This window comes from Trichinella spiralis, assembly GCF_000181795.1.
Source record: "Trichinella spiralis strain ISS 195 chromosome Unknown Scfld2, whole genome shotgun sequence".
Taxonomy (NCBI): domain Eukaryota; kingdom Metazoa; phylum Nematoda; class Enoplea; order Trichinellida; family Trichinellidae; genus Trichinella; species Trichinella spiralis.
Genome location: NW_003526941.1, coordinates 7,858,793 through 7,874,266, shown reverse-complemented (window position 1 = coordinate 7,874,266; position 15,474 = coordinate 7,858,793). Strand labels below are relative to the sequence as shown.

Below are 15,474 nucleotides of genomic sequence, written 5' to 3'. Positions count from 1 at the left end.
AATTAATATACACCTTCTTCACTATTATCACAATTAACTGCTTTGTTCAAATAACCTTGAACAGAAAGCATTGGAACTAATGTCATATACATAACATGCTGAAGCCCAAGTTAAAGTGTTTCTAAATTTTCCAGTGCTTTCCGGCTGTATGAAAATTAAATCGAGATATCATTAACACGTATACTTGCTAGTGATAAATCTGATTTAATTTAAAGTATCTAATTCTGACAGTGATATTAAATTTAATGAACCGTACAAAACCTATCCAATTTTGTATCTTTTACTATCTGGAAAACATCAGAAGATAAAGCTTTTTTCAACCCAGTTTTTGTATGATAGAAGGTTAAATATTTCTAGAAGAAAATAAGCCTTGAGGATTGAAACTGATCATTTAATTGAAAATAGGCATAAAGTCAAACAACAAAGTTACAATGTCGAGAGCAAAGTAGTACAAATAAGAATGGAGTAACAAACAAAAATGAAAAATAATGACGAAACAAAAAATAAATCTTTTTAATGCTTACAATTACTCTTTACTTCTGCTTACAATGAGACATTTCATTTTACAAAACAAGCAAAGTGTAAGAATGTAAAGTTATCAGATGAAATTTGTATTGGTCAAATGAGTTCAAACGTATATTAAGACTTCAGCATAGAGAATTTCAATTCAAATTTGTTTCAATTATGAGCGAACATTCACCTGATTATGCAAACCTTAACAACAATGTATTCCATCTATATAAAGACTACAAAAAAAAAGAAAACAACTCATCCTCAGACATATCGATCTAGTTCTTAAAGAAATCTTTTACATTTAACTTCAACCAAATGTATTATTCAATACTTGTATATAAAAACTCATTATACAGAACAACAATTAATAGAAAGAAGAAAAATATTTTATTAAAAACTTTATAAAGTATTTTGATTAATTAAAATTCACATAAAACACATTAATTCAAAATAAATTCACGCATTAGAATATACGAAAAAATCACTTACAAGTAGAGAAGAAATAATATTATAGTTGTGTGAAGTAGAATTACAATTATCAGCAAAGACGGTTAACCGAATGCACAACCGCCTCACAGGCAAACAAATCTCGAGTTTCTGACAATAATGAACAAAATAAAACCTTATTTCCATTAATGGTGGCCTAAAGTTAAATACTACATATCTGCTAATTATTTGATTTCAAGTCTTGTAATTATTTTAAAACATTATTAATGCATAATAATTTCAAAATGTTATTCATTTTTTATTATCCATTTATATTGTTAAATATGATTTTACAGTATGCTCAAAGAACATCAGAGTAATTTTTTTTGATAATATTACTTAGTTCAATATTTAAATATATAAATATAGATAATATTCAGAGAAGTATAAAATAACTGCAGTCAAAGAAAGCAAACAGATAAATACCGTAAATGATGGCCAATTTTGATGAAGAGTTAGTTGAACTATAAAAATAAAATATTATGAAAATTTGAAATATAAATAAATTAATTAATTATCTGAATGTGTTATACCATTAATTTGCAATAGTTTATTGCAAAAATTGATTGCATTTAATTTTACTCTATTCAGCTATTTAAATATTTCAAGTTTAATGTAAAAAATTATATAATTTTTGTCTGATTTTTCATCGCATTTAAATTTATGATTTTTTCTCAAAGTGAAAAATAACTAAATATGGCTTTTTTGCTTCATGCTTAAACCTACAGTAGCAAAATGTAAAAATTTACAGTAACTTACACGTAGCAATGTTTATGTTTTACATTATTTTATTCATAAATCTTGGCTGTATTCTATACTGCTGCGCCTCTTTTTTTTTAAATAAAATTTTCATAATTGTTTTTCACTTTTTGTGATAATAGAATTGTTTGCATTTTTAATTTCAGAGAATTATGGCAAACAAACGTCTAACGAAAGAAGAGGAATTGCTGCTGCAGGATTTTTCCCGCAACGTTTCTACTAAAAGTTCCGCTCTTTTCTATGGAAACGCATTTGTCGTTAGTGTCGTCCCACTGTGGTTATTCTGGCGTATTCATGGTCAGGAAGTCAGCGCAAGTTTTTTGATTTGGATCTTTATGACATTTGTTTCTACCTGGTTGATGGCATTTGCGTATAGAAATGTTAAATTTATTTTGAAGCATCAGTAAATTGAAGCCACTTTATCAATTCGCGCATAAAGTTGAGTATTGTATTTCAGAATTGCACAGAAAAGAGAAGACGGCGTTACGCGAGAAATCATGAAGCAGTACTCTGATGACAAAAAGATGAACAAGAAAGATCGGGATGAGCGCATACTTTGGAAGAAAAACGAAGTTGCAGACTTCGAAGCTACCATGCTGAGCATGTTTTTCAACAATGCGCTTTTCACTTTTGTTATGATTTTCTTTTCTTTCTACATGTTTCGTAGTATAACAGGAAGCTGGAATTACGTATTATCAGTTGGTGGGGCAAGTGGATTAGCAGCACTGTTTTCCACTGGAACGAAGTAATTTTACCAAACTGTAATGCATACGACGGCTGCAAATCTATTCGAACAGTTAACATTTATTGAAAAATCTGGTTAATCGAATAAATTTCGAAATATTATATCACTCCTTTCGATTATGCATAATAACATTAAAATAGTGAACAATCTAAAAGCAACAGTAGTTAATATAAAAATTTCTTGCTGCATTTCAAAGTTCATTCGTTGGCCTGTCAATTTTCAACAATTTCACTTCAAAATGCAGCGTTGAATGCGCTAAAATACAATTCGAGATTTTACAATGCCTTCAATATGAAAATACACACTTACGTGGAATAACTGGAGGTGCGCCTCTATCGCCGTAGCCTAATTCGGGTGGTATTATCAACTGCCTGATTTCACCTTCACACATGCTAAAACAAGGAAATTTTTACAACAGACAACAAAAAGAAAACCTATTGCCTGAAACAACACGTTTTGCATAAAACAGTCCAAACAACTTACTTTAGCAAGCCACTTTCCCATCCACCAATAACTTGACCTGCTCCAATGGTAAAAATAAACGGTTGATTTCGATTGTAACTACTGTCAAATTCTGTACCGTCAGCAAGACTGCCCTAAAAGATAAAAAATATCAAATTATCCAACGACAATACTTAATATTTGTTAACGACTTCACCTTATAATGCACATGCAGTGCATCACCTTTCTTGGATTTCCTGTTGCACGATTCAGGCTTCTCTTTCACATCAATTTTCAAATTTGATTTCATATCGGCCAAAGATTCAAAAATAACATTGAAATTGAGCAACAGATACACATAATGAATGACCATAAGAAACTTCCTACCATATTGTGTTCAACAATAATTAATGAAAATACTATGAGATAAAATAAACATAAAATCATTGTTAACTTACATTTGCAAAAACATTGTTTATATACAACGTATCAAAATATTTGAGCTAATTCTGCTTTAATTTTCCTGTTTTGAGAATGCATCTCTTTTCTGTAGTTAAGTGATGGTTAAGTTAAAGCAAAGCATATTTCCAAGTGCTCTTTATGACTATAACTCAATTTAACAAATAAGCCAGCAGAGCTCGTCCTTTTTATTACATAAAATGCTGCATTAGTGTTGTCCAAACAGTGAATTTATTTTACTAATAAGAAAATGTTTCTTTTTTGGGCAGTGGATAAATGTTTACTTAAAATTACCATTTAATTAGCAAAAATTCCATTTTCTTGAGTTATAATGCAATCTTTTTATTATATAGATTACTGTAAATTATTTACAATTTTCTTTCCTTTCATAATTTTATATAATCATTTATTCCCCATAATATATGAAAATATTGTTTTGTACAAATTTAAATTCAATTTCCAATTTATAATTATTAAAAACAGACGAAAGTTACACTATATGATGGTTAGGTAAAATTAGAATTACTTCATACTGTAGTTTGCTTCAGAGCAGTGAAAAGTTCTCTCGAGTGCGGAAAATTTTCATGATGACAAGCACGCTTCAGTCCAATAAATCGGGCAGTCTTAGGCGAAGAGAAAAGGAAAAGAAAGATGAGTCATTTTTAGATAAAATAGGCACACTCGGTCGTTCGAAAAAGAAAGTACACGAAGAAGATGAAGCATTGCAAGTGGAAATCGAAGGACGCGATGCGATCGATTCAAGTGGTATATTCAGAAAATTATATTTTTTAAAATAATTTTATATTATAAATGATAACTGTAGGAATTCCTGTTCCTATTGAAATATCTGCCGATGATATTATCGAAGGTGAAGAACGGGCAATTATCACAGAGCAGAGTAGAATGGATCCAAAAGTGAACGAAGTGGTAAAATTGCTGATAGATTGGATTAATGATATTCTCGCTTCGGAACGCATTGTCGTCAAAGACATTGTGGAAGATCTTTACGACGGTTTGGTCATTCAGAAATTGCTTGAAAAACTGGCCAACGTCAGGGTAATTTACAAATTTAATTTTCTTTACAACGTCATTGCTGTTATCAACCATGAATCAGAATCAAATGCTGTTGTGTAGTTGTTTATTCTTGCTTATTATAATCGGTGCGCTATATTCAGATGGAAGTGCCTGAAGTATCTCAAAGCGTGGAAGGCCAGCGTCAGAAGTTGCAAGTTATTCTGCAGTATTGCAGTCAAATATTCGCACAGCCTCGTTGGCAGCAGCCGCGTTGGTCTGCCGAAAGCATACACAACAAAAACTTAGCATCTATACTGCAACTGCTTGTCGCTGTTGCTATTCATTTTCGGGCGCCTATTCGATTTCCCGAACACTGCCAACTTCAAGTACGCTTTTCTTGCTTGTTTGTTCAAAGTTTGAACTATTCGTTCAGATGTTAGTTGCTCATAAACGAGACGGCCAACTTCATACTCGGTACGTGACTGAGGAAATAACAGATGTGCAAGATGAATTCGGCTTGCGCGGTGAAAGAGACGCTTTCGACACTCTAATCGACCATGCACCGGACAAGCTTAGCGTTGTTAAACGCTCTTTGCTTACTTTTGCCAACAAACACTTGAACAAAGTCAACCTTGAAGTATGCATTTCACAGACTTTTTGTATACAGTTGTATGACACTTTTTTTCTGTTTTCTTCTTTCTTCGTCGTCAGGTAACTGAACTGGAATATCAATTTCAAGATGGTGTATTTCTGGTGCTATTGATGGGCTTGTTGGAAAATTACTTTGTGCCATTGTACGGTTTCCACCTTACTCCAACTGATTTCGACCAAAAGGTCCACAATGTGGCATTGAGCTTCGAATTGATGCAAGAAGCTGGAATGCCGCAGCCCAAATCCAGACCGGAAGATATTGTCAACGGTGATATGAAATGTACACTTCGAATCTTGTATTCTCTCTTCACGAGATACAAGCACGTGTGAAACAGTTTTCCAGTAGAAATACAGTCCAATATCCCAGCAGCATCAATGTGTTGTGCTTAATCCCGACTGTGATTATGGAGCAGTTCAGAGCTGCAGGAGCAGCGGCGCTGTATATATATATATATATATATATATATATATATATATGGGATATCCTTTCTTATTCTTTTCAGTGCAGTTTTATTCAGAGCTTCATTCGTTATGTAACCTTTACTTAATAAATTACAGCGTCAATTTACCATATGTGAACGTCACGAATTTCAGCAATAACTCGGCTAGCTTTCTCAAGAGCATTCAGCATTTCAACAGTTTCTTTCCTTTTAGCAGCAATTTGTTCGGACTCATGCAGTAAATCATCAAACAATTCTGGACGATACACCTTTCTAACTAGTTCACTTTGCAAATGATCCTGAAAAATACATGATTTGCATTATTTTTTCCAAACTTAGCTTCATTTCTTCAAGCAGTTAATTGTTCATAAGTTGAACACACTTTGATATAGTTGACCAAAAAGTGCATGATCGTTTTCGGTACGAAATCTTGAATAGTTTTGCGAGATATCATAAAGTAAGACTTAATCAAATTTCCTGCAGTAATAATAATTACAATTTTGAAAATAATGAGAGTTGACAAAATTAAGCGTGAAAATACCAATCATTGAACAGTCATGTTGTTCTTTGTCACTGAGCTGGAATTGATCGACCGACTCGTCATCCGTTGATCTACCAGGTACACCACTGCTGTTGTAAACGGACGAATCCTCAACTCGTACAACGTTGTATGAAAATTTAGCAGACTTCTGAGCACCAGTTTTATCCTAAAAAGAAAAAAAAAGAACAGAATGTCACCATTCAGAATAACTACACAAATTTGCCGTGTATTTTTATCTGAGAAAATATTTGCCTCAGAAAAGCAAATTGTTCTTTGAACATTACACATTATTAACATACGTTTACAGTTGTTGCAGAAGTGCTAGTTAACAGTTTAATATTCTCGCTACTGCAATAAGAGTGCGAAAAGCTTGCATCTCCTTTAACCTCTTTAAGCACCGAGATCAACGACGCGGAAGCAAAATCTGGATGTCGAGTATTGATGTAAGCCAACTCAATGGACACCAAATGCTCTACCTGAAATACTCCATATGGAAAAGATGCAAAGAGAAGCAGAAAAGCGTTGTCATTATCAAGAAAATTCAGTTGAATTCAAGCAAACCCGTGGATTTCCACAGATTTTTTCCACTGATTGGTTTAAAATAATTTCCACGTGACTGGCCCATACGAAAATGCTCCTTTCCTTATTCAGGTAGGAAGCTGATGATTTTATTGATAGAGCGAGCATTTTATGCCTCAACTAGTGAGAGAAAACAGCGGCTTGCCAGAATTCAACCAAATCATCTCATCACCTTAGAATGAAATGAAAAAAATACCATCTCATTGGTAACCGGAAGTCGCAATTTTAACAGCGTATTGACAACATCAATGATCATATCGTTCAATTTCGGAAAACGAATCATTTCCTGCCTAATATCGTCACCACAGCATTCCACAATACGTTGCAATTCTTCGTGAACCAGCTCAACGCAACGCAAGCTTGGTTGCAAAAGACGTTTAATCTGCCTTTTCACTAACAATTCAAAAGCAACCTCTGGCACAAAAATTGCTGGTCTAGGTCCCTAGAATTTAAATACCAAACTAAATCAGCTAAAGAGCAACAACAACAAAAGCAGTTCAATAAACTGAAAATACAACATACCGTTGCATTACGTATTGCCGTTAAAATTTCCTTCTCACTCAGTCCATCGAGCGGATTGATATTTTCCAAAGCGCGGGCAAACGTATTGTGAAAAATATAACAAATTCTCGCACCCCCACATCTTCAAAAATGCATCCAATAAAATAAATCGAATTACAATAGTGAATTTTTTTGCTTTTATCATCTCACAATTCCGAAGTCTCTATATTCTTTGCATTTCCTTCCACAGTGGCGCAGTACGAGTTGGCAAAACGAGTCAAAATTCGCAGCAACATCTGGGACTGGAAAACGAAAAATATGAATTTTCTGCATTGCAACAGATTATAATGTGCTTTTAAAATAAAGTTTCAATACTTGGTCTTGGACTTGCTCACCACAGGTATACAGCATATTCTGATACTTCAGCATAAGAATATTGACCCTGGATTTCAACTCTGGCAAGCAATCACGTATGTGATGCATGAGCAACTACAATTTACAAAATTACAATACATAACAGAAAACTGATAATCAATTTTATCAAACAAATTTATCACTCGATTCAGTGTTTTGGCTAAAAATGGCGATCCGTTTTGACTTGCTAAAGTTGGATAACGCCTTTGCAAAAACGTCGCTTCATCTTTCAGTGAATCTCGAATACTCTGAATAGACGAAATTTCAGATTCAATGAAAACAAAACTGTTCACTATTGCAAGTTGAAAACCTTCTTGTTGACGATATCCTGCTGCGAGCGATTCACAACACCAATAATACCAAGTTTTACCGGTATCACTTTTCCCAAAAGTAAGTCGGCAGCATCTGTACCATGATCCATAAGATCAAGCTTTGTGATGACAGCCAGTGTTCGCCTCCCTGAACATTTCAACATCAAAACTATACAAAATGAAAAACAAAATTCATTATTCAAACCGTCTGGATCAACTTGTCGGGCCAATTGTAAAGCCTCCGAAGTGGAGAAGTCCTGATTTGCAGGAGTGATTGCCAAAATTATCGAATTTGGATTTTCAATAAAACGAAGCGATATTTTCCGAATTCGCAGCTCAATGTCTGGTGGTTGATCGTCAACCGGGACCTTTGTCATTCCGGGCAAGTCTACCAATGTTAAGTTCACCACGTTTGGAGAAAAGATTTTCATGCTAATTGGTTCAGGATGAATTCCCTGAGGAAAAAAATTTCTATTATGCACGTAAAATTATAGGGGAAAAAAGTTACTTTCTTCGTGCCGGATAGTCTATTTGTCTCATTTTCAATCTCTTCACGCACTTCTTCAAAATTGTCAAAAATTCGATCTCCAGTATGCAAAAATTTTACCCATTCTTTAGTAACAGGTACTGCAACGCATAAAAATCAAATTAAATCATAATTTTCTATTCTGCAATGGACAGTTGACTATAATTTTTCTTGAACATTTAATTGCCTTTTTAAATTATATCAAACCATCTTAGCTAACAATTTTCATGACAATCTTGGACATAGTATGAATTTAAAAAAATGGTGTTAAAAATCAGTAGTCACAAAATACTATCTGAGTAACATTACATCTCCATAACGAATAAAACTGACAAAACCTACCTAGTGTTTCCGCTGGATCACCCATTTCAGCTTCTGGTATGTGAATAAGCTGCAAAATCAGAGGTCTTCGGGTAACAATTCCACATCCTCGAGGCAAGAAATCTCGACCGACAATATTTTCAATTACAGAACTCTTTCCAGCACTCTATTTTAAATATCATTTTATAATTTTTTGAAAAAAAAACAATAAAAAATACCAACCTGAGTACCAATGACTACAATCTGAGGAAGCTGAATGGTTTCCGAACCAACAGTATTGAAAACATCTTGTAGTTTGTTGATCACAGGAATCAAAGATTCCATACTTGTTTCTGGTAAAAAATCACTGAAAAGATTAAAATGTATATAAAATAATATGAAACTGAATCTAAATGAATCAAATCACCATAAACCAGAAACTATTACTATATCAAAGCAATCCAAATTTATGCTAGATTAAAACTCACATCCAAGATGAAAATTAAAAATACAAAAATAAGTTGATCGAGCATAATTTAATAAATACTATGAAATAAATGTGTTATTCATCTATAATTCATATATTTATAAATAAAGACATCCGTACCAAATGATAAAAATAAAATGCTAGAACAAATGTTAACATTTTATTTTTAAGCAGAATATAAGACAAAATATTCGATCTGGTCAAATCGCCAAAAACAGAAACAACTACATATAGCAAGTCTTCGGTAGAAAAAATGAGCGTACAAGAAATACCGTATCTGGTTAATGAACAAAGGTACATTTGACATATTTTAAGTAATGATCAGGTAATCCTCAACAAATGTTAAGGAAACATTTTGTGTCAATTAAGAAATGCTTTTTTTAATTTATGAAACAATTATAAATAATTACATAAATTAATTTGTGCTGATTTAAAAAGATATATACTTTGTACGTTAATTTCAATAATAAATTATTCGACCAATCAATTTTAATATTTCGTTTTCTCTATATTATGACATGAAGGTATTTTATTTTCTGTTTGCGAAATTTAAATCATTATATTTTTACTGCAGCTGGTTTAAGACAACAATATCATTCTAAAAAGCTAGAGGAAAACTGAATCGTTCTATTCATTCAGATGTTTATCTTTATAAATTATATTCAACTATCAACTACACTAACTATGTAAAGTATTTCTTTATCCTCGAATACAATTTTGAATTTTTTTTGTAAAATTACTTTTACTTTTGTAGTTTTTATGATTTTAATTATAGATTAAATCAATTGTAGGAATTTCAAAGTACAAAAGCATTTTGCTGTGTATAATCTTATGGTAAAAATATATTACTGTAATTGCGTTTTTTACACTATAGAAAAATATCAGTGCTTTATTACGAATGCAATTATTAGCTTTTAGATTTTATACATTTCACATCAGGTTTACTTTATTATTCATCAATACAATTTTCGATATTGATCGCTTCAAAGAATGTGCAAATTATATTACATGATTTTCTTCAAAATACATTTTTACTGTAGCTTTGAAATAATTATATTTTTTTAAGAATGGCCGAATGTTGCGCTGCAGACAAAATAAAAGATATTACAATAGTTTTGAAACGCGAAGAACAACAAGGTATATAGGAGAAGCAAGATTATTTTTGTGCTTGCTCCATTATATTATTCACAGTTTATTCATTCAGAGAATGTCTTTTATTGGTGTAATTTAATTAAGATTTTGGGTTTCACATTCTGGGCGGTAAAGACGCACCGTATTTACCTTATGACAATGGAATTTATGTGTCTAAGATTATATCTGATTCCGTCGCCGATCGTGCTGGCAATTTGGCCCCTGGTGATAAAATCTTATCAGTATATTAATTATTGTTTTTCAATTGTCAACGCCAATTTCAAATTATATATATATATATATACCTTTTTATGTTAATGAATTTGATTTTTCAAATGTTGATCACGAATTTGCCGTTTCGATTTTGCGAAAATGTGACCAACTTGAACTCCACGTAGAGAAAGATGCCGAAGAGCGTTTTCTAACTGCAAGTATCGTTGAACACTTTGAAACGGTATGCTATATACGATTTGTTTAGACTGCATTAAGTGAACATTTTGAAAGTTCCACATCTGATTCTGACGTCTCGGATCACAGTACTTTTTCAGAATTTGATGACGATGCTGATGATTTTGTAATTTTCATTCCTATGATTTAAAATTATGACAGTGTTAATTATTTGAAATATTTTTATAGATGAAGAATGATTATTCAATTATTTTGAAGAAACTTCAATGCCTAGAAGATGAAAGTTCGTCAGATCGATTCTATACTAAGATTGGTCGACGTTTTAAAAACTTCCCTGCAAAACAGTTTTTATTTTTTGGTTTATCTGTTGTTTTGCTCACCATATTAGTTCGTTATCGTAATTGTTATCGATAGAATTGCAATGTATTAAATATTAGTTATTTTTTCACAGTTTCCAATTTGGTAATAATAATGATAATATAGCCCTGACGTGAAATGTTATTATGATTACTGGTGCAAATTGTGCATGTGAATGTGTGTGTGTGTGATGTTTATGATATATTATGTTTTGTATTTAACATTTTCATGTTCAAAATTATGAGAGAATAAAAATTGAAAAGAAAACCAAAAATGATAAAACTTTACTTGAGAAGAATAAACGAAGCAAGGCCTGAAGTGCTAACGCTGAAGTGAAGGGGAGAGATTGCAGAATTATTCTTCTTTTTACTTTAATAATTCTTCATTTTCAGCATCGACGTTTGGAATTCAACTTCTGCTTGCCGTATATTGAGGAGGTGTTGGTCAGTGGTTTGACGATGCTGGCTTGGAAGCTGCTGCGCGCCACGGATGTGCTGAACATGCTCAGCGAACATCGATCGTAATGAACGCCGGGCACCCATTGGAAAACGAACGCGAAACCTTCACGAAAGCGCCTATTCCGGCAGATATAGATGATCGGGTTGACCAAACAGTGAACCATGGCTATAGTATGACACGCCCACCAGATGTGCAACACATACGTGCTGTCCGTAACGGACGGATGAAGGGCGCGTACGACGTTGAAAACGTTGATTGGCAACCAGCAGAACGTATACACGGCGGTCACGATGAACATTGTTGGAATCATCTGCGTGAAAATGAATTTCGTAATTAGAAATTATGTACAATTGTTTGCAAATTTGCAAAAGTTGTTCTATCTATCTATCTATCTATCTATCTATCTATCTATCTAAAGCAAAAATCAGTCATCCGTCATCAGTGGTAGTCATTTTACGCGCGCTATTGATAATTTGTAATAATAACAACTTGGTTAATTTTATAAATATTATTTTTTTTAAAAATAATATTTGTGTTTATAAAATCAGTTTGTAAGTGAAGTTCATATAAATCAAATATTTGAGAAAACTGGTTCGTGAAAATTGAAATCTAAATGCTGCGCAACTTAAGCTTCACAATAAGCATAGAAACTGGAATTGTTGTTGCAAAAGCTCAAAGAAACTTTCACTCTTTAACATTTCAAACGCTTTTCAGATTTTATTTAATTGTCATGAAAAATTTAACTACTTTTCAATCAATGTAAACAAATTGTAAATGCTTATTATTTGTATTATCATTAATTAATTTATCATATTTGTTTTGTTCAACAAAAAGCAAAGTTGAAAGAAAAGGCAAAAACCAATCCTAGTCAATCAATTCAATTATAAAACTTCATCAGAATAGGTGATGGATTAATTATTAATTATTAAAGAAGCAAGCGAAAGAGAGAAAAAGAAAAAAAAAGAATTTCTTTCCCATACCTTTTTGACGAGAGTTTTACGTTCTCTGTTGCACTGGCCGGCATAACCACCCTCACCAGGCACATGGGTGAACCAAATTTTCATACCAATTCCTGCATAGGTTAGGGTCAGCACCAACAAAGGAACAAAATATTGTAACAGCATTGCGGCCAGACTGTATTCATATTCGCCGGTGGTCTCGTTGGCAGTCCAAGTCCAATTTTCAATACAATGCGTTACGTCGCCCGTTTCGGAAGGCTCCAACGTGAGCACCATCAACAATGGAAACGCAATAACAATTGCAACGGTCCAGACAACCAATACACAAAGGGTCGCCTTGCGGTTGGTCATTTTCACGTTCGGACTCATTGGAAGCAGAATTGCAAAAAACCGATCCAAACTGATCGCTATTAGCGTATACGCACTGGCCATCACCGTCACCGCTTGGCTGAAATTGATCACTTTGCACAAAAACCAGCCAAAAGGCCAATATTGTAATATCAAGGTGGAGACAAAGCTGAACGGTATGCACAACAAAGCCATCAACAAGTCGGCCAACGCCAAATTGGCAATCAGGGCGTTGGTCGGAGTGCGTAGGCGTGGAAAGTGGCCAATGATGAAAATGACCGTCGCGTTGCCGATCACCGCCACAACTGTAATCAGCGTGTAGACGACCACCGCGACCGCGGACTCGTCTGCAGTGAGCGCCACTTCTCCGCCAGATGTGTTCGCTTCAAGTGGAGACGACGTCGGATGTAGAAGACTGGCGTTCCTAGAGGACATCGTTCGGCAGACTATACGACGGCCAGCTCGGCCGAAGCTTCTTTTAAGCTTCTCGCAAAGCCTGCGGCCGGATGCGAGGCTCAACGACGTGGCCGGAAAAGCGGATACGACGCTAGGCTCGTTTCCGGTGTAATTTTCTACAATTTGACAAACGCTCACCACCAGTTCAAACATTGAAAACATGCAACGTGCGATTTTTTCTCCTCTTTTTCTTTCCCCCTTTCAACGAACTCAAAACTCATTGAAAACCGCTCTCAAGCACAACTTTGCACAATTCAATTAAGCGCCACAGAAATAAACTCGACTGCTTGTTTTCAGTGGTCGGATTGCAATCTCAGCTCATTCTCCAATTTAGCATGTCATTAACTATTTCTACATCCCAAGAGGATCGTCAACCTCAACGGAACGCAAATGCGAAGAAGCAATTTGCTTTTGATCGGCTGGCTAAATATCTGTTTTTGTCAAGTTGATTTGTTGATTGGAAAGTTACTTTTCAGCTTCTGCTCGTTTTGAAGCAAAAAAACATCCTAATCATTCTGTATCTGCTGTACTGTACAGCGACGGAGAGAAAGAAAGTGGACGACAAAAATCAGAATGAAATATCGCAATATTTCATCAGTACTCCTCTCCCTGCATTGCGTGGTGTTGTTATATTTATTAAAATAATATTAAAAAAAATCACTTCCTTGTCAAGAAATGTGCATTTTAATTTCACTGTCGAAAATTAATGTTCGTAACTCAAGTACTCTGTAATTGCAGTAGCCAACGATGTGATTTGACCGACTAGCCAAATAAACAATGAGAAGAGGATGAATTGAAACGTAAATATTTTGCTCATCAAGTGAACAAGCAATTATTCGATAAAAGGTAGTGAGCAGCACTGCAACACTGACCAGCCGTTCAACAGAGGAAAAGCTTCCACTCGTTGTGGACATTTCTGTGCAACGGATCGCGTCCAAATGCTTACTGATGCATGAAAATCCCACCCCGACTGGAAAATTTTCAACTAATTACCAAAGAAATATGTGCATCTTTCTTAAATTTGCATAGTAAAATTGGAAAATTGATCAACAGTTTCATTCATCATTAACTGACCACTATCTCTCCTATATAACTACTATTTCTATTTAGTTAAAATAAAGTGTTCAACTTCATTGACGGTGTAGCACACACAAATCGGAAATGAGAAAAATTATTCGATAATGATAAGCATAAATTATTATCATTGTAAAAAAAATTAATGTAACAAAAATCACTTGATGCTGAAACAACTGACTGACTGTTTGATCTGTTTTGATGAACATATTGAACATAATTGTTTATCCAAATTTCTGCTGAAGAAGATTTCTTTTTTATGAAAATTAAATACAAAAGTAATTAGTCGAACAAAAATTAAATCACTGTATATAAAATGGATCTCGTTTTCTTCGTTGGTAAAAAAAAGTTGCAATCAATTGCACAATGCAAACGATTGACAATATAGACGAAAATAAATTGAATTTAATAATTCGTAAAAGAGAAGAAATGGATAAATTTTTTAAATGTTTGTACGTTGAAGCAAGCATCCAGTAATTAGCACCGTTCCTACTTAAAAGAAAATCACTTCCAATTACATGTGAAGCGTATAGACTGGAGAATTTACGCTGAAAGATCAAATTCATGATTGGCGGAAAAGTGATGCGATTACATTGTAGATAAATTTGTCAATTTCAAACAAAGCTAGATGAAATTTGATTGCATTTGTTTTTCAAATACATTTGCATAGAGGACAATATATGTACGTGCAAATATGCATATGTAGAAAGCATGTGAAAATTATGCAATTTCGTAGAATAAAATCACTTGCCTGTGCCCAATTCTGTTCAAAATCAGGAAAAGAACCTCGACCATGGAATGGTCTTGAGGTAAAGCAACGAAAAGTCAAATAAATTCTTCTCTGCAGGAGAACATCTCCGCGTGCGTGTGTCTGGTTTGCTCCAAGCAAAACGCTTGCACTTTTATTACGCAACAAATGCGACTATTGTAAACAAAACAGCTCAAGAAAAAAAATCACTTTTCAACGATATAACTAGTTAATAACCGACTGACTGTGTGGTTGTTGGTTGGTTGGATTGCTGTGAAATTTTTTCATCACTGAATCATCCATCTCAACTTTTGGAATCTCAACTTATGTGGCAAACGGGACGCTGATTTGGCGTAAACAAAGTCAA

The 15,474-nt window shown here is 33.8% G+C and overlaps 7 protein-coding genes across 7 annotated transcripts; 4 read left to right on the top strand and 3 right to left on the bottom strand.

The window, feature by feature from the left end:
- Positions 1-2,504: 2,504 nt before the first annotated feature.
- Positions 2,505-3,588, bottom strand: Tsp_06789 (FK506-binding protein 2). The gene is made up of 5 exons (XM_003380585.1): positions 3,403-3,588; positions 3,162-3,327; positions 2,987-3,099; positions 2,813-2,895; positions 2,505-2,758 (listed from the first exon to the last, which is right to left on the bottom strand). Exons 1-5 carry the CDS (start codon positions 3,414-3,416, stop codon positions 2,694-2,696), a joined length of 441 nt encoding a protein of 146 aa, XP_003380633.1. The 5' UTR covers positions 3,417-3,588; the 3' UTR covers positions 2,505-2,693.
- Positions 3,589-3,990: 402 nt separating this feature from the next.
- Tsp_06788 (beta-parvin) lies at positions 3,991-5,398 on the top strand. The gene is made up of 5 exons (XM_003380584.1): positions 3,991-4,168; positions 4,227-4,459; positions 4,579-4,632; positions 4,653-5,054; positions 5,129-5,398. Exons 1-5 carry the CDS (start codon positions 3,991-3,993, stop codon positions 5,396-5,398), a joined length of 1,137 nt encoding a protein of 378 aa, XP_003380632.1.
- Positions 5,399-5,633: 235 nt separating this feature from the next.
- Tsp_06787 (putative dynamin GTPase effector domain protein) lies at positions 5,634-9,025 on the bottom strand. Its single transcript, XM_003380583.1, has 13 exons — positions 8,924-9,025; positions 8,723-8,771; positions 8,060-8,242; positions 7,854-8,002; positions 7,687-7,791; positions 7,505-7,618; positions 7,340-7,431; positions 7,151-7,271; positions 6,825-7,070; positions 6,349-6,525; positions 6,050-6,215; positions 5,891-5,937; positions 5,634-5,807 (listed from the first exon to the last, which is right to left on the bottom strand). Exons 1-13 carry the CDS (start codon positions 9,023-9,025, stop codon positions 5,634-5,636), a joined length of 1,725 nt encoding a protein of 574 aa, XP_003380631.1.
- Positions 9,026-9,420: 395 nt separating this feature from the next.
- On the top strand, positions 9,421-11,200 carry Tsp_06786 (disks large protein). Its single transcript, XM_003380582.1, has 6 exons — positions 9,421-9,461; positions 10,234-10,304; positions 10,404-10,540; positions 10,777-10,872; positions 10,935-11,050; positions 11,158-11,200. The coding sequence occupies exons 1-6, from the start codon at positions 9,421-9,423 to the stop codon at positions 11,198-11,200; spliced, it is 504 nt and encodes a 167-aa protein (XP_003380630.1).
- Positions 11,201-11,336: 136 nt separating this feature from the next.
- On the top strand, positions 11,337-11,859 carry Tsp_06785 (hypothetical protein). Its single transcript, XM_003380581.1, is given in 3 exon segments — positions 11,337-11,395; positions 11,456-11,487; positions 11,498-11,859. 3 exon segments carry the CDS (start codon positions 11,337-11,339, stop codon positions 11,857-11,859), a joined length of 453 nt encoding a protein of 150 aa, XP_003380629.1.
- A 1,148-nt stretch (positions 11,860-13,007) lies between these two features.
- Tsp_06784 (conserved hypothetical protein) lies at positions 13,008-13,397 on the top strand. Its single transcript, XM_003380580.1, is given in 2 exon segments — positions 13,008-13,136; positions 13,152-13,397. The coding sequence occupies 2 exon segments, from the start codon at positions 13,008-13,010 to the stop codon at positions 13,395-13,397; spliced, it is 375 nt and encodes a 124-aa protein (XP_003380628.1).
- A 556-nt stretch (positions 13,398-13,953) lies between these two features.
- Positions 13,954-14,568, bottom strand: Tsp_06783 (conserved hypothetical protein). Its single transcript, XM_003380579.1, has 2 exons — positions 14,541-14,568; positions 13,954-14,255 (listed from the first exon to the last, which is right to left on the bottom strand). Exons 1-2 carry the CDS (start codon positions 14,566-14,568, stop codon positions 13,954-13,956), a joined length of 330 nt encoding a protein of 109 aa, XP_003380627.1.
- Positions 14,569-15,474: the final 906 nt, after the last annotated feature.

Bases quoted from the DNA above. Each gene is read 5' to 3' on its own strand.
- Tsp_06789 (XM_003380585.1), bottom strand. The intron at 2,896-2,986 runs GTAAGTTGTTTG...TCCTTGTTTTAG, and splicing joins TGGGAAAGTGGCTTGCTAAA to CATGTGTGAAGGTGAAATCA. The intron at 2,759-2,812 runs GTAAGTGTGTAT...ATTGTATTTTAG, and splicing joins CGCACCTCCAGTTATTCCAC to CGCATTCAACGCTGCATTTT.
- Tsp_06788 (XM_003380584.1), top strand. From the start codon at position 3,991: ATGACAAGCACGCTTCAGTCCAATAAATCGGGCAGTCTTAGGCGAAGA. The intron at 4,169-4,226 runs GTATATTCAGAA...TGATAACTGTAG, and splicing joins CGATGCGATCGATTCAAGTG to GAATTCCTGTTCCTATTGAA. The intron at 4,460-4,578 runs GTAATTTACAAA...CGCTATATTCAG, and splicing joins AAAAACTGGCCAACGTCAGG to ATGGAAGTGCCTGAAGTATC.
- Tsp_06787 (XM_003380583.1), bottom strand. From the start codon at position 9,025: ATGGAATCTTTGATTCCTGTGATCAACAAACTACAAGATGTTTTCAAT. The intron at 7,071-7,150 runs GTATGTTGTATT...TTTAAATTCTAG, and splicing joins CGGCAATACGTAATGCAACG to GGACCTAGACCAGCAATTTT. The intron at 5,938-6,049 runs GTATTTTCACGC...AAACTATTCAAG, and splicing joins ACATGACTGTTCAATGATTG to ATTTCGTACCGAAAACGATC.
- Tsp_06786 (XM_003380582.1), top strand. From the start codon at position 9,421: ATGAGCGTACAAGAAATACCGTATCTGGTTAATGAACAAAG. The intron at 10,305-10,403 runs GTATATAGGAGA...AATTTAATTAAG, and splicing joins GAAACGCGAAGAACAACAAG to ATTTTGGGTTTCACATTCTG. The intron at 11,051-11,157 runs GTTTTTATTTTT...ATTTTTTCACAG, and splicing joins AAAAACTTCCCTGCAAAACA to TTTCCAATTTGGTAATAATA.
- Tsp_06785 (XM_003380581.1), top strand. From the start codon at position 11,337: ATGATAAAACTTTACTTGAGAAGAATAAACGAAGCAAGGCCTGAAGTG. The intron at 11,396-11,455 runs GTGAAGGGGAGA...CTTCATTTTCAG, and splicing joins CCTGAAGTGCTAACGCTGAA to CATCGACGTTTGGAATTCAA.
- Tsp_06784 (XM_003380580.1), top strand. From the start codon at position 13,008: ATGCACAACAAAGCCATCAACAAGTCGGCCAACGCCAAATTGGCAATC.
- Tsp_06783 (XM_003380579.1), bottom strand. From the start codon at position 14,568: ATGTTCATCAAAACAGATCAAACAGTCA. The intron at 14,256-14,540 runs GTCAGTTGTTTC...AAAATTTTCCAG, and splicing joins CAAAACAGATCAAACAGTCA to TCGGGGTGGGATTTTCATGC.